Source organism: Telmatherina bonti (assembly GCF_933228915.1).
Source record: "Telmatherina bonti genome assembly, chromosome: 20".
Classification (NCBI taxonomy): Eukaryota; Metazoa; Chordata; class Actinopteri; order Atheriniformes; family Telmatherinidae; genus Telmatherina; species Telmatherina bonti.
In genome coordinates, this window is record NC_136618.1 from 17,149,791 (window position 1) to 17,164,891 (window position 15,101).

General features: G+C 38.1%; 1 protein-coding gene across 1 annotated transcript in view; it reads left to right on the plus strand.

The window, feature by feature from the left end:
- flt1 (fms related receptor tyrosine kinase 1) overlaps positions 1–14,934 on the plus strand; it is a 34,946-nt gene extending 20,012 nt beyond the window's left edge. Inside the window, exons 11-30 of the mRNA XM_079259485.1 lie at positions 449–572; positions 1,031–1,139; positions 3,550–3,846; positions 6,105–6,251; positions 6,335–6,466; positions 7,366–7,472; positions 8,127–8,262; positions 8,653–8,757; positions 8,858–8,971; positions 9,158–9,246; positions 9,673–9,778; positions 9,860–9,957; positions 10,049–10,171; positions 10,326–10,437; positions 10,732–10,831; positions 12,680–12,785; positions 13,129–13,226; positions 13,471–13,540; positions 13,660–13,748; positions 13,896–14,934. Coding sequence (XP_079115611.1) covers positions 449–572; positions 1,031–1,139; positions 3,550–3,846; positions 6,105–6,251; positions 6,335–6,466; positions 7,366–7,472; positions 8,127–8,262; positions 8,653–8,757; positions 8,858–8,971; positions 9,158–9,246; positions 9,673–9,778; positions 9,860–9,957; positions 10,049–10,171; positions 10,326–10,437; positions 10,732–10,831; positions 12,680–12,785; positions 13,129–13,226; positions 13,471–13,540; positions 13,660–13,748; positions 13,896–14,064 — 2,431 coding nt within the window. The 3' untranslated portion in view covers positions 14,065–14,934. The remainder of the gene's footprint in view (positions 1–448; positions 573–1,030; positions 1,140–3,549; positions 3,847–6,104; positions 6,252–6,334; positions 6,467–7,365; positions 7,473–8,126; positions 8,263–8,652; positions 8,758–8,857; positions 8,972–9,157; positions 9,247–9,672; positions 9,779–9,859; positions 9,958–10,048; positions 10,172–10,325; positions 10,438–10,731; positions 10,832–12,679; positions 12,786–13,128; positions 13,227–13,470; positions 13,541–13,659; positions 13,749–13,895) is intronic.
- The last annotated feature ends 167 nt before the right edge of the window (positions 14,935–15,101 follow it).

Here is a 15,101-nt window from a genome sequence, read left to right on the forward strand (position 1 = left end):
AGATGAGCAGAAAATGACCACAAGGTGTCTTGCGTAAGCACCAGTTCCCACAGCTCTCCTGGTGTGTAATCTATGGATTTAGACTTGTGAGAGTCATTGAGGGACAGGATGTCTTGTCCTGGAAATGTGGGATGATTTCATAAGAATGGAAGGAAGCTAATTGACAGAATGACAATTCCACTTCTGCATCCTAAACGGATTAACGATCCAGCATTAGCTTGCATCCCAAAGCTATGCTATTGTCAGCTTGCAGAACAGGGAATGAGGACATGATGCTATTGATAAAAAATGGTTTGGTGATGATGAATCACTTCAAGCAGCAGCGATCAAGGCTTTTCCAGGTGTTCTGCTCTTCCTCCCATGATCGCACACCTGGAAGTATCATTTAAAGTCTTGTGTCAACACAGCTGAGTCCCTGTCCTTCTCTTCCTCCTATTCCTTCTTCAAGGTGTGTGTGTCCGACGTCCTCCCCACTGTGGAGTCTTGTGACAGAAAGCCTGCCTGCCACATCCAAACTCAACCGCATCTCCAGTGTCACTACTAGACAGGAAGTGCTTCAGGGGAAGAAAAAGGTATATAAAATACCAAAATACAGTGCTTTTGGTCTTTAAGTTATTTCAATTGTCGTAATTAAACAGATGGTGTTTTAGTTTAATTGGAATAATTATCTGACTGGATTTTTTTTTTTTACAATTCATAGTAAGAACACCAAGGAAGCATGACTAAATTATCTCTTTTTTAAATGTTAATTCTTGAGCAGATACAATAGGCTCCCTCATTATCATCTATTACACATTCTTTTCTATCAAAGTTTCACTTACAGCTCTATAATAATCACTATGGCTATAATCTTGATGGAAGTCAGCAGGAGGTCTGGCTCAGAAAAGCCTATTGTCTGCCACGGGTTCACGGAAACATGATTTTTGCCTTCAGTGGTAAAAGTAACAAGCCTAAGCCTTTAAATGTGGCGGTGGGAATTCAACATTTTCCTTTTTTTTTTTTTGAATGAGGATGTTTTTGCTCTCCACAGACAGTGGGGGTCCTGACTGTTGCAGAGGCCTTTGTGTCTGGAGTGTATCGCTGCATTGCTTCCAACTCTGCCGGCACAGACCAGCTAGACATCCCCTTCTACATCACAGGTGATACCAGACAAGAAGAATCCTCATGTGTGTTGATTCTTTGTCTGCAGGAAAAGTCTATTTTAAGTCCTCAAACCATCCTTCTTGCTTCTCATTTTCAGTCCTCAGAATCCTGCTTAAAATGACAAGTTTCAGTCTGACATCACTCACTTTACTCGCCGAAAACATTTTCTTAGTCATCTGTAGTAACTGTTGGTTCAAAAATTACTTTAAACACGATGCAGTTTATTACCTGAACGCAAACATTATAAATCTGGCTGTATTTACACTTTCTCTCATGCTGAGGTGGAAGATGATTTGTAAATAAAACAAATATACACACATTCACTCATTAACTTAACTGGACTTTCTTTTTCTTTTTAAGATCAAGGTTGAACTTACAGGCTTTTTCTATTGTTAAATGCAATACTACCTTTATTGTCTCGTTTTTCATTCATTTTTTATGCTTTTCTCATTATTATTGCATTGAGTTTAAAAAAAACTACAAAATGACACAAATTGTAATACAACAGTTTTAATGCATTTCATGTAGAAAAAAAAGACTTGGAGGTGGAAGTAGAAATAATCTTATAAACCCCTACCCCATCCTTATCTCAAAATGAACAAAGGATGACTACATCTATGCCAGATGTTCATAAAACAAATACAGCTGACAGATACTTGTTTTTTTCTATCTTTTTTTTACAATTCATACTTTTCTCTTTATACATTTTAAGTATGTATTATTTATATTTATATTTGAATTGAAGAAAATGTACATTTAAGATCACTTCCAAATGAGTTGCGTTGTTTTACGGCAACCACTGAAACACTCATTTCTTTGAGTGTAGTTCTTGCAAAAAGGTTTTTAAAGTCACAATTTCCTTTGCTTGATTCATCATATACAATAAAAAAAAAAAAAATTTTTTTTAAAGTTTATAGTCCAGACGGCAACAAAAATGTTTAGCTTTATGTATAACTAATATTGTTTTCAGCACCAAGTCCTGCAGTTTTAGTAGTCCTGACTTCCGAAACAGTCCTGTTTTGGCTCTTTAGGAGCAGTTTTGTTGATGATTTTTATTGGTCTTTTCTGTAGAATAAAGAAAAGTACAAGAAAACTACATTAGTAGTTGAGGAATTACCCCACACCTCCAAACAGTACATCAAGTATGGCAAAATAAAAGAACAACAATGAATTCATTGTCCTATAATTTATACTTGACTTTGCTGCTACAAGCATCATCGCTTGGAAACGTTTACATACTGACGATGTATTGAAGGTAGAGAAATTTCTAAAGCATGATAAGAAAATTCTGAACATGTGAGAATTGCAGAGAAAAAAAATTTATTCCCTAAAAGAAAGTAAAAATAACCATATTGGGTTGGGGTGGAACATACTGAGTAATGACCTTTGTGGTAAGAGTTTCTTAAGTGTGTTAACTTATGTTGTCACTGAGGGACAAAGATGTGGAAGCAAACTATAGAAAGGTCACAAAAGTACTGAGAAAATAGACTTAGTGACATCTAATTTCTGATTTTTGTCATAATATTTCTGCTGTGTGGGGTCTACTTTAAAGGAATGCAGCTTGTCACATTATACAAAAAGTTTTTTTCTGACTTTTTAATTTAGTAGGATTAAAAGAAGTGCGTTTGGTTTCTGGTAATCCTTTTAAAAAAAACAGTGATGGAAAACACTGCACAGCACCAGGCCCAGTATTTTGAAGCGAACGGAGCAGACGTTTCTGCACATAGTTATCATCAAATCATCAGAGTTCAGAAACTATAGAAGTAGAACAGGAAAAAAGGTTTTTAGAGCCAAGAAGTGTGTGTGTGTGTGTGTGTGTGTGTGCATCATTCGGTCAGATATTTTGTGAGTGATGTCAAGCTTGATTTGGGTCACGAACCATACAGGTTCAACTTTTTTGTGTTTGTGTTTTGCATACATATGGGAGTGTGTGTATATGTCTGTGTGACAGGCTGTGTCAAGCTGTTGGTGTGTGAGCAAGAGCGAAACAGGAACCTGGGGCTCTTATCGTTCCACTTCCCTGTGCAGCATACTTCCTTGGACTGGCAGGTCCACTTTATTTCGGGAGGCCTTGGGGTGTTCGGGAAAGATAAACACTATCTACCATCAGGAAACTCTCAAGCCGTTTCCACGGGAAGTTTCAAATGGCTAAAGTAAATAAAAAGCCTTTTCACTGTATTCCACTAGCGGCTTTAGCCCACAATAGCCATTCAACATTGTCATCAAAGGTTAGGAAAATGGAGGATTGGTGGAATCAGCTCTTCTGGTTTCAGGCTTCAGTTCGAAAATTGAGAGGGCTTATTCATCTCACACGGGAGTCTTGTGGAGTGCCGTATACTGTTCCCTCTTCCTCTGTACTCCTTCTTTCCAGTTAATCTATCTTTTCCCCTGCCATGTTTGCTTCAGATGTCCCAGGAGGCTTCAGTGTGAACCAACTGGAGGAAGCCAGAGAGGGTGGAGATCTCCATCTCACCTGTTCAGCCAATAAGTACCTGTACACGGCGTTGTCATGGCAACAAGTGAATGACACAGGCACATCTCGTGCATTGAATGTTCATCAGCCAATATCGGGGGAGTTTTCTAACTCACTTGACCTGCTCCTAAGCAACCTAACGACCAGAGACTCTGGAACCTATAGATGCTTCGCTCGCCACCTCACCACCAGACAGGAAACACACCTGGACACACAGGTGGTGGTCACAAGTGAGTCATTTTGACTTTATGCTCTCGCATTGTTCTCTATTATCAACATCTAAAAGATAAAAGTAACTGGCATAATGACAAAGTTACAATTCTTTTACATGTTTTTATCTGCTGATCTTTTCTTGGTACTGATCTACAGACAGGTCTTTCTCAGATTAAATGACCCACAAAAGGAAGTCTGACATTATTTTTTCCACTCTTCCACTTGTAATGATTATTTTTTAAATAATGCACATTATATTTTCTTTCATGAAGCTGGAATGAACAAACTGGCTACACAATATGTTTTCAAGGCCATCCATCCATTTTCTTAACCACTTAGTCCCGTCAAGGGTCGCAGGGAAGTTGGAGCCAATCCCAGCGATCACTGCGTGAGCGGCAGAGCACACCTGGACATCTTCACATCTTCCCAGGTTTTTCAAAGTCGATCGTTAAAAATATTTTTTTGAAATCCAAAACCTATTTTGGTTTTGCCATGATGGACTGGTGACCTGTCCAGTGTGCACCCTGGTGCTTACTCAGTGATTGCTGAGATAGGCACCGGCTTCCCGCGAGCCTGATTTTGACAAAGTGTTTAAGAAAAATGGATGGAAAGATGAACATTTCTGTTTTTAAAGCACAGTTTAAAACATGCCTGGGATTAATGAGGATCATTCTTTCTGTCTCCAAGTGTTTTATCACGAGATAAATAAAAAAAAACTTTATTCAATAAACAGTAAACACTGATTTATGTTTTCTGTATTTTTATTAGAGATTTATAATAGATACAGCAATTCAAGGGCATTTTCAGTTACCCTCATTATTTCCTCTGTGGAAACTCACAGCGTCTTCATCTTCTTATGCACTTGTGTTGCATATAGATGCAAACAAACACCCACACTCTTGTGCAGAGGTCTTGCTGCTTGGGAATCGGGTCCCCCTCAGTTTCCTGGGGCCCCACCCTATTACAGCTTTGCTCTCCAGCTCAGCACCTCTTTCACGTGGGAATGAGCTCTTGTCTAGAGGAAGAACACACAATGGTACTTCCCACAATGCCACATTTACAGGCCCCTGCACAGGGCTGGTGGAACAATCAGCCAATCAGACACTGTCAGGCCCAGGCCCCCACAGACAATCATCAATTGTTGTCCAGGAGGAAGATAGGGGAAACAACAATCAGTCGCCATGGTTAAGTGACTTTTCTTCGTGTCTTTTTACTGCTGTTCTCTATACAATCAGGATGCAACACGTCAGCTTCCTCCCTTAGGATCCCCACTAGAGAATTACTGAACTACAGGGTGACTAAAAGGAAAGAAAATAATGAATTTGTAAAGTTAAAGCTTAAGATCATTCATGATTTAAGCAGTTGGAATTATTTTGGCGTAATAACACTGTAGTAAATGGCTAAAGCCAAGTATTTATAACGTTTGTCTTGCTCTAATTTCCCAATTTATAAATTTTTCTTTTCTTTACTCTGATTGTTCTCATCATTTCAGTGTATTTATTTGGATTTTTTTTTTGTTTGCTTTGGGCTGTTTACTTGCCAGATGTAAAAAGTCAAATGCACAATGTCAGCATTGTTTTTTGTTTGTTTTTTTGGGGGGGGGGCAGGTTACAAGTTTTTCAGAGAGACTAGAAGACAATTAGTTAGTTTAAAAAATACTTAATGGCATTTTCCTCCAAAGTATTATCTACGGTATGTCATGAGAACATCTGGGAGGTAGGCTGGATATACTAGAGATTAAAGAGGAGATGGAGATCAGGAGTGCCAGTGCATCCACCAGACATTTGTGGATTGCAGAATTGATTTAAAACAAAAATTATATTGAATATCCATTTGACAAATGACCTGAAAAATAGCTAAACCAAAGTTCTATATTATTTGGTTGTGCTTGGATGTGACCAGATCCTGACATGAAGTGTTAAATTGTGTTTTTTTTTAACATCAAGTCAGGGGTGTCCAAAGTTGGTCCTCCAGGGTCGCTTTCCTGCAGGTTTTCCATGTATTCCTGTTCCAACACACCTGGCTTACAATAAACAAAGTTCTGCATAATTACTGATCCATTTGAGTCAGGTGTGTTGGAGCAGAGATACAAGGAAAACCTGCAAGACTGTGGCCCTTCAGGACTGGTAGTGGACACCCCTACATTAAGTGGAAGACATGTTGGTTCAAGTTCTGCTTGCCAGCAGAGAATTGCATGCATAACTAATAAGTTGCAAAAAGGTCACCAACAGTAACATTACAGCATGTGTGTGTGCATGTGTATGTTTTCCTTCAGTTCTGGAGCCTCCTGTGCTGCTTGGTAATTTAACAGACTGCACTGTGAACGTTAGCAGCTCTGTGACCTTGAGCTGTCCATCTCAAGGTATCCCACCCCCAACCATCACATGGTACAAAGATGAACGTGCTCTGCTGCAGGGATCAGGTTAGAACACACAGACAAAAAAATCCATGACATGATCAGTCACTGTCATCTGATATTTACATGTTATTTCACAACATTTTCAGGTATTGTCATCTCACCAGAACATGGCTACCTCCATATTGACAGAATCTCCACAGAGGACCAGGGTCTATATACGTGTCAGGCAACCAATGAGAGGGGAACTGCAGAAAGCTCAGCCTATATATGGGTCAATGGTAAGAACAGTATGTTTTCCTCAAGCCTGTCTTCCTTTCATTGGCTGCTTCCATACGGTTGAAGATGATGCACCTGCATATATGGCCACGTTCAACTGGCCATTGTTCCCTGTTCCTGAAACAGACCTTAGGTCTGAATGTACACATTTGTAGTACAGTGTATGACATTGTTTTTATGCAGTATTTATACACAGAGATCCGTTTAGTCACTTCTATAAATGGAAGATGAGCCACATAAATTTCTGAGTAAACATTGATCAAAGTAAGTCTTAACATAAACTCACTCCGCCTTTTGTTTGGTTTTTCCCATTCACATACCCACACAGTAACACACACTAACTTACACATCCGGAGGTAGCAGAGGAGGAGTTCCCTGGAAGCTGTAGTGGCGGACTCTCTTCCCAATCCAGTTTTAGAAAGAAGAGCAACTTTACGTTTGTGTGTGTGTGTGTGTGTGTTGTGTTCTGATCAGCTAGGAAGGAAGCTGTCTCCCTTTTTATTTCCTCCGGAAGGGCCCAGCCTGCATTATAAAGAGGCTTCACATTTTATTTAGCTGGGCATTTTCTCATCCTCCCATTATAAAAAAAAAAACAAGATAATAATAAACTGGAGTTAATGAGCAGCGTTGATGGTACTGTTTTACAACAGAAAATCAAAACATGAAGCTCTCATGTAAAACCATTTATTTCTCAGAATTTACTTTCCAACCATGTTAAGACCAGAAAAACTAACATAAATTTGATTTTGTTTATTATTAGTGTTGCAAAGAGAATAAAATGTATGTAATTTATCCTAAATTCCACAGAGTAAAATACTTTTTCACTTTCACTCCTAAATGATATTCTCTTCTAAAATAAAGTAAAATCAGCGATAATTGTGTCATTTTTCTGTTTGTTCAGGCGAGTCTGAAACCTCATTTCTGGAAATTCCCACTCTGACCTGTACCTGCGTGGTGGCCACTCTCTTCTGGCTCTTGCTCACACTCTTCATTCGGAAGCTGAAACAGGTGCGGAACACACAAAAGGAGTGAATTGTTTTAATTGAAAATAATATAGATTATGCGTTTGCTTTTTACCTTTGTTTTAATTCAACTGAAGTTTTTTTTCCCCTTCATCTTTTATATCTGTTTTTCCTAAGGAAGTAGTAAAGTGTGTGTGATATATTTTCTTTATGGTTTAACTGCTGTAAAATTTGCAAACTCAATAGTAACAGAGACATATTTGGAGCAGTTTTTATCTTTGTCATTTATACTAAGGGGCTAATAAGTAACTTAAGTAAAATCAAAATGAAATAAAAACAATTTTAAGTTGTAAACATTTGAATGTTTGGATGATTAAAAAAAGAAATAAGACCACACTGAAGACTGTACTTTACTAGACTGCTGAAATACACTTTATACATGAATTTATCCCTAAAATAAAAAGTATCATTTGCACTGGTATTTAAATTAACATTAACAATACCATAGAATGTTGCAATTATTATTAATTTCTTTTATACATCAATGCAAGCAGGATTTTTACTACAAGCATACTGATTTCAAATAATACAACTTTTTATTCTATTAATATTTTTAGGGTATGGTTTGTTTGAAGCTCATCTGGACCTTTTTTGATCAATAAACTTTAATTTTATTAAATTCTCTCTACCTTTTCCAAAGTCAAACAACTCGAATGCCAAACCTGAGTATTTGTCAATCATACTGAACACCGGAGAGGGGCCAATGGAGGAGCAGTGTGAGCGACTGCAGTATGACCCCAACCAATGGGAGTTCCCTCGTGAGCGTCTTAAATTAGGTATACTTTAAAATCTTAAGACAGTTTTTAGAGTGATACTCTTCCGTGAGTTGAGACAATATAAATTTAGGGAATTATGTGGGAGGGTATTTTCTCATAGGTCTTATCTGATTACAATTGGGAGTTACTCTCATTCCATTAATCAGACTTTGTGTCTGTGTTGTCTGTAAAGAGCTAATCAGCTTTAGCATGTGGTATTTAAACTGTGTTTACTGGAAGTAATCAGCTCCCCCTATCATCAGAGCGGATTCTGTTAGATGGGCTGTTGATGAGGGCCGAATCCTTCTGCTATCAGCATGTAACATCTGCAATGGATGTTAATAGTAATTAATTGACACAACTCCTGCATCCTTATCATTCCCACTCTCACATGGTCTCTTTCTGCGTCAGGGAAGCCTCTGGGTCGTGGAGCCTTTGGCAAAGTGATGCAGGCATCTGCCTTTGGTATAGACGGTGTCACCAGCTGCAGGACTGTGGCTGTGAAGATGCTCAAAGGTAAAAACTTTAAACTACCCAACTATTTTGCTACAAATTGAAACTCCAATTTGTGAAGAACACTTTTGTCACTTGAGCGTTTCTACCTTCTGTCCACCAGAGGGCGCCACAGCCAGTGAACACAAAGCTCTGATGACAGAACTGAAAATCCTCAACCACATTGGAAACCATCTAAATGTGGTCAACCTCCTGGGAGCCTGCACAAAACCTGGAGGTCTGTGTGTGTATTTTTTTATGCATTATTATTATTATTATTATTATTACTATTATTATCATTATTATTATATGTAGGTCAATTTGTCAGTACGCTGTTATGTTTGAGTTTTTATTTCATATGCACTTGTGCCTTCACACTTGTTATTCTTGTAAGTGTGTTTGCATTTGTTTACACTGGGCACAGGACCACTGCTGGTTATTGTTGAGTTTTGTCGCTTTGGAAACCTCTCAGCCTTCCTGAAAAACAAGAGAAATGTCTACATACATAACAGGGTGAGTTTTGCAGCTTCCTTCAAGAAAGATAGTGTCATGATAGCAGGGTTTTTTTTATTTCACTAAGTGTAGCACAAGTATGTGTTTGCTGTGAACTGTCTGGACTGCAATTTCTTGTGGTTGATAAAAAAAAACAGCAGAAACCACCTTTGACCTGTACATAATTGCAAAATCACACTCATAAATACTTCTGCAATCCTTTTGAGGTTCGAAAATGTTATCAGTTCTGAAGCAGAATATTTTACTTCCTTAATTTCTTCAGCCGTCTACACTTCACATTTTCACAGAAGAAAATTGGTTTTAATGTTTTCCCAAACACACTGGCAAAAATGATACAGCTTTTATTTTTTAAAAACTCTTTCTCAAAATGTGTGAGCTTGTACTTTCTCTACCATAAAAGTAACTGATTTTTTTTCCCAATGTTAGCTGGTCAGAGGAACAGATGGAGGGTCATGCCGTGTCAGCAATGTTTCTGAGAACCCAAGTAGTGTCAAAGCAGAGTTTGAGAGAGATACAAAAGACGATGGCCTCGGTAAGACTGGAACATGGTGTAAAATTTTCCTACATTTGAGATCAGGCGACTTTTTTCATGTCCCTCTCTTTCCTATTCCAGATCACAAGTCACCCTCCAATTCCCCTCTTTTCCTAGAGGATCTCATTTCTTTCAGCTTTCAAGTGGCACGTGGAATGGAGTTTCTGGCGTCTCGCAGGGTCTGACACCATGCTACACTTGATATGAACATAGATGCCAACATGTATTTCCTTCATTTCATGATTTATGTGTTTTGTGTGCCTTCATCAGTGTATTCACAGAGACCTGGCAGCTCGTAACATATTGCTGGCTGACAATAAAGTGGTGAAGATCTGTGACTTTGGCCTGGCCAGAGACATCTACAGAGACCCTGACTACGTCCGCAAGGGGGATGTGAGTACACGTGCAATCTGGTACCCAAATGAAAAGCATTGCATGCATTCTTTCCCATGACATTTTCACATTAAATCCCAAATTGTGATCCTTCAAAAAAGTTGCCTTTTAATTTGTTCTGTTTTTGTAACCCAGTACTCTGATTGGCTCACAGGCCCGTCTCCCTCTGAAGTGGATGTCTCCAGAGTCCATCTTTGACAAGGTTTTTACCACCCAAAGTGACGTGTGGTCCTACGGCATACTATTGTGGGAGATCTTCTCATTGGGTATGAAATGTGAACTCTTGCACGTAGTGGACAACGTGAAACTAAACATAAGCAGTGAAGCTCTGTAGTAATTTTATTTTAAAAAATTATTTAAAAAAGAAAAAAAAATATATATATATATACATATATATATATTTTTATTTATTTTTATTTATTTTAAAGACCATCAGGGAGATGTTAGTTTAAATGTATTAGGAGAGTAAAGTTAGACAGATACCACAATTTAGCCTAAATATGACTTAGGCAGTTATGCATGAGGCTAATCATATATTGATGTGTGCTTCTGTCAAGCAGGAGCTTCCCCGTACCCTGGCCTTCACATAGACGAGGAATTCTGCCACAGACTCAAAGAGGGAACCAGGATGCGAGCACCTGAATACAGCACACCTGAGATGTGCGTTGATGGTTTTTTTCAGTCACGTATCATACATTGTGAAGACAAACAAGTTAGGATACAAATATTCTAACATCTAGATTTTTGAATTATATAAAATTTCTCTCATCAGAATTCCCTTTAAGGTTAATCACTTAACTTAGAGATATCCTTTAACTATACATTAATGAACCTGAAGTAGGTAGTTTTATCAACTATCGTTATGGGGGAAAAAAATCCTCGCTATCCTCAATAAATGTTTCATTAAACTTGTCTGAAAATTCAGCAGGCTGGCTTAGATCATCAAAGTTTCAGAGAGAAGGAACCTCTATTGGTTTTTCAATGAATAAAGATATTTGTGCATGCAAATGAGAGAAACTTAAAAAAAAAACAAAAAAAAACAAAAAACTGTATTTCAATGGCTTTATTTCACTGGATTGAAAAATCATAATTAGCTCCCTAAATAAAAAGTCTTATGAAAGCATTCATTCTTTAGAGAGAATGGACCATCCTCTCAGAACCAATAGGCCGAGTAACAGATAAGCCTCATAATTCATCAACCAGAAATAGACTCGGCCACCGAGATGAGTCTTAACCACACCTTTCCATTTTCAGAGGTGTTGGTTCTACGCTTCAGCAGCAGAGTATCTGCTGCACACAGATCCACCACAATATTAAAACCACTGTTTATGTATAGCATAGCTCATCTTGTTACTATGCACGCTCTGCTTAAGAAACCTAAATACTACTGGTAATCATATTTATGTTACTTTAACACTTAGCACCCTCATCACACATTTTTGCAAAGCAGTTACACCTCCTCAAAAATAAAAAACCTTCCTGTTAAGCCTTACATTTTATTTAGAGTAATACAGTGTCATTGACTTTTAACGCCTTAACTTCCACACTAACAACACTTTTCAGGTTGTTTTGGACACAAATCAACAGAGTAAATATTTGAGATGTTAAAGAGAATAAGTTAATAATAATGGTGAAACAGTGAAATGGTTGAAATTTGAAACAGTAGTGTTATAACAAGCACTTAGTTTGGGTTTTACATACCCAAACCGATTGTTAGAGATGGCTCAGACAGGTTTATTTCCACAATTTTTTTTTTTTTAAAAATTCATCAAAGTCATTTACAAATTTACCTCTACAAATGGTAGAGCAGTACCTGAAGGGATTAAGTGTATATACACTCGCTGGCTATTGATTCAACAAGGTATTTTAGATAATCCTGGAATATTTTTCTCCATATTGATGTGGCAGCATCCCATAGCCAATCAGCTGCACATCCATGAAGAGACTCTCCCATTCCATCCCATCACTATACACTGGTTTGAGATGACTTTGATACAGTACATGATCTTGCTGGAAATCGCCATCAGAAGATGGTGCTCTGTGGTCATGAAGGGATTAAGACGGTCAGCAACAATACTCAGAAAGGCTTTATTTGCCTAGTTAACAAATTGTAAAAAGAAATAACAAGAATATTTTTTGTGTATTTATATTTCTTACCCTGCGATATGTGAAAATTACTGTAGTATAGTCTTCTGGTTCCTGGTATCCACCAGGGGGCAGAAAGCAAGTATCAGATTATGTACAAAGTTTTACCATAAAGTTATGCAAAAGATCACAGAAACTGTATGTAAAAAATAAGATACATACGACAATATTGATTTACTAACACACACACACACACAAATAGATAGCAAATCAATACATTTTCCACAGTGGTGCTCATTTTAATTTCCAAGGGGAAATTTTTTAAAAAATTGTTTCCAAGAAATAGGAGACAAAGAGGTAAATTTCAAACTTCATGCTGTCGGCTGATCTTGCAGAGAAACGTAAAAGTGCTTGTGTGTACAGTTACAGCACGATGCTGGCATGCTGGGAGGCCACTCCTTCAGACCGACCCACCTTTGCTCACCTGGTGGAGATACTGGGAGATCTGCTACAAGCGAGAGTGCAGCAGGTTAGGGATTTTAAAAGTTTGACTTTTTTTAATATAACAATATATAAAAAGACAAAGATGCAAATCTCACAAATTCTTCGATTTGTATGTTTTATAAGACCTTCTGAACCAGGGGGCGTTCAAATTTGGTTCACAAGGGCTATTGTCCTGCAGGTTTTTGATGTTTCCTGCTGCAGAACAGATTATGGGTCAACATGCTTGGGCAGAACTTGAAAGCAAACTGTTGAGAAGAGCCGTGTGTTGTATTAGGGAAACATCTAAAACCTGTAGGACTACAACCCTTGAAGACAGGAGCTGGACACCCCAGTTCTAAATGCATCACTTTTGACTTTCTTTGCTGCAGGATGGGAAGGATTATATTCCTCTGGGATCTTCCGTGAATGGAGACATCAGTCACAGTGAGGCTTTCAAAGAAAACCTGCTTGCAGTCACAAACCTGAGGTAAAGAAACGTTTATACTCAACATGCTAGTCTGAGCCAGTACATCTTTACCAAAAATGTTATGAGCATGTGTGTGTGAGATGGAGAAGTACTGTTAAAAAAAGGGGGAAGTACAATGAAAGAGGTGGGCGAGAGCAGTTAAGTAAGCAAAACTGAAATCGAGGTTGAGGAAAAAAAAAAACAAAGCGAGCCCCCAAAAAAGAAGAAAAAGCAACAGCTAATAATCCTAACCCTGTGTGTCCAGCTACATGAGGGATATGGCCAGACTTCAGACTTTTGAGGAACTTCCCTGTGAGGAGCAGGACAGCCCTGAAGTAAGGCAGCACGCTCCATCTGTTTCCACACTAACACACAGATAAACACAAAGCCACATACTAAGATTCTTCTTGAGACTTCAGTAATTATCATGTAATTATCCTGTTATCGGTTACAGGATGAGCAGAGCGACAGTGGGATGGTGCTTCCATCGGAGGAGCTGAAGCACGTCACGGGGATTAACACCAGGAACACGAAACTTAGCAGGTGTAGATCTCAGACCCGCCACAACTTAATCCTTGTTCTTTTTTAGTCCAGACGGTATTGATTTTGCAAACCTGCTGAATGTGCAGTTTTAAGAGCGTACCAGACATTAAGTAAAGTATTGATCTGCGTGTTTCTTTTTGCATTTAGGTTTTTTACCTTTCCAAAGTGTCGAGACAACCAGGTGGCCTTCCTGTGCAGTGAAAACACAGATCTCCATGACGACAAGCCCTCAATTCTTCCATATGACTGGGAGTCTGATGAGGGTGGCTCACCACCTCCAGACTACAACTCTGCATTCCTCTATCCCTCCCTTTAGCTTATAGCTTTGTGTATCCTATTCCCAGCTTTGTATAGGATTAATGTATTTTCTTCAAACACTAAGAACAAAATGTGTCTTTACACTTTGCTGTTTGCATCCTCTACCTCGTATTATCTGCTGGTTTTCGCCTGATGCCCCCTTTCATCGCAGAACTCTAAATATTCCAGTTATTCCTCTCTTACTAAACCTTAAACACTTGTTTTGATGCAAAGCATACTTTATCTTTCACTGCGCAAAAATCTACACGTGTGTAGTGTTTTCTACACATTTTTTTTCCCCAGAGCAGCTAATTGATATCTGACCGTACTTATCCTGTGCAGTCAAGCCAAATGTATTCATCAGTGTATAACTATTAGAGCTTATAGTATTATATTGGTACCTCATACTTAGAGCTTAGTAAGGAGGAGCACTGCTGTATAAAATAATTGTTCCTCTTACATAGCTGTTCTATGCTGGAAGAAAAATCACTATTCCTGAACTATATTAGTGCAAGACAGAATGTGCATCAGTATTTATTTTAATTTCTATTATGTAGACATTTCATTTAGGTAAGCATTTTCAACTGCAAATTACCACAAAGCCATGATTAACACAGCATCACATCCATGCAACAATTAATGCTTTGTTAATGTTGGAAAATGCAAAATGTCCCCCAGAACAAGCACACAAGTGCAGTCATATTTCTTCCAGGCTGATGCACTTGTTTGAGCTTCTCTTCGATAAACTGGTAATTTAGCGTGTACTGGATTTGTTTTATGAAAGATATTTTGACTAAATTAGTAAATGATTTGTCTTGCACATTTTTTTACAAAGAGTATTTGATGTGTGAAGGTCAAACAATGTTTTTCCTGCTATATTTAGTTCTAAAAAGGCATTTTTAATCTGTACTCATTGATGTGTCTTCTTGTAATAACATTTCAGGGCTTTATGTGTTCTGATTTGATTTGTCCAATTTAATCGTGAATTGGAGATTTAATATTAACATCAACTTTAATCTGGGGTTAAACTGTCAGAGGCACTAGTTAAAGTTACAA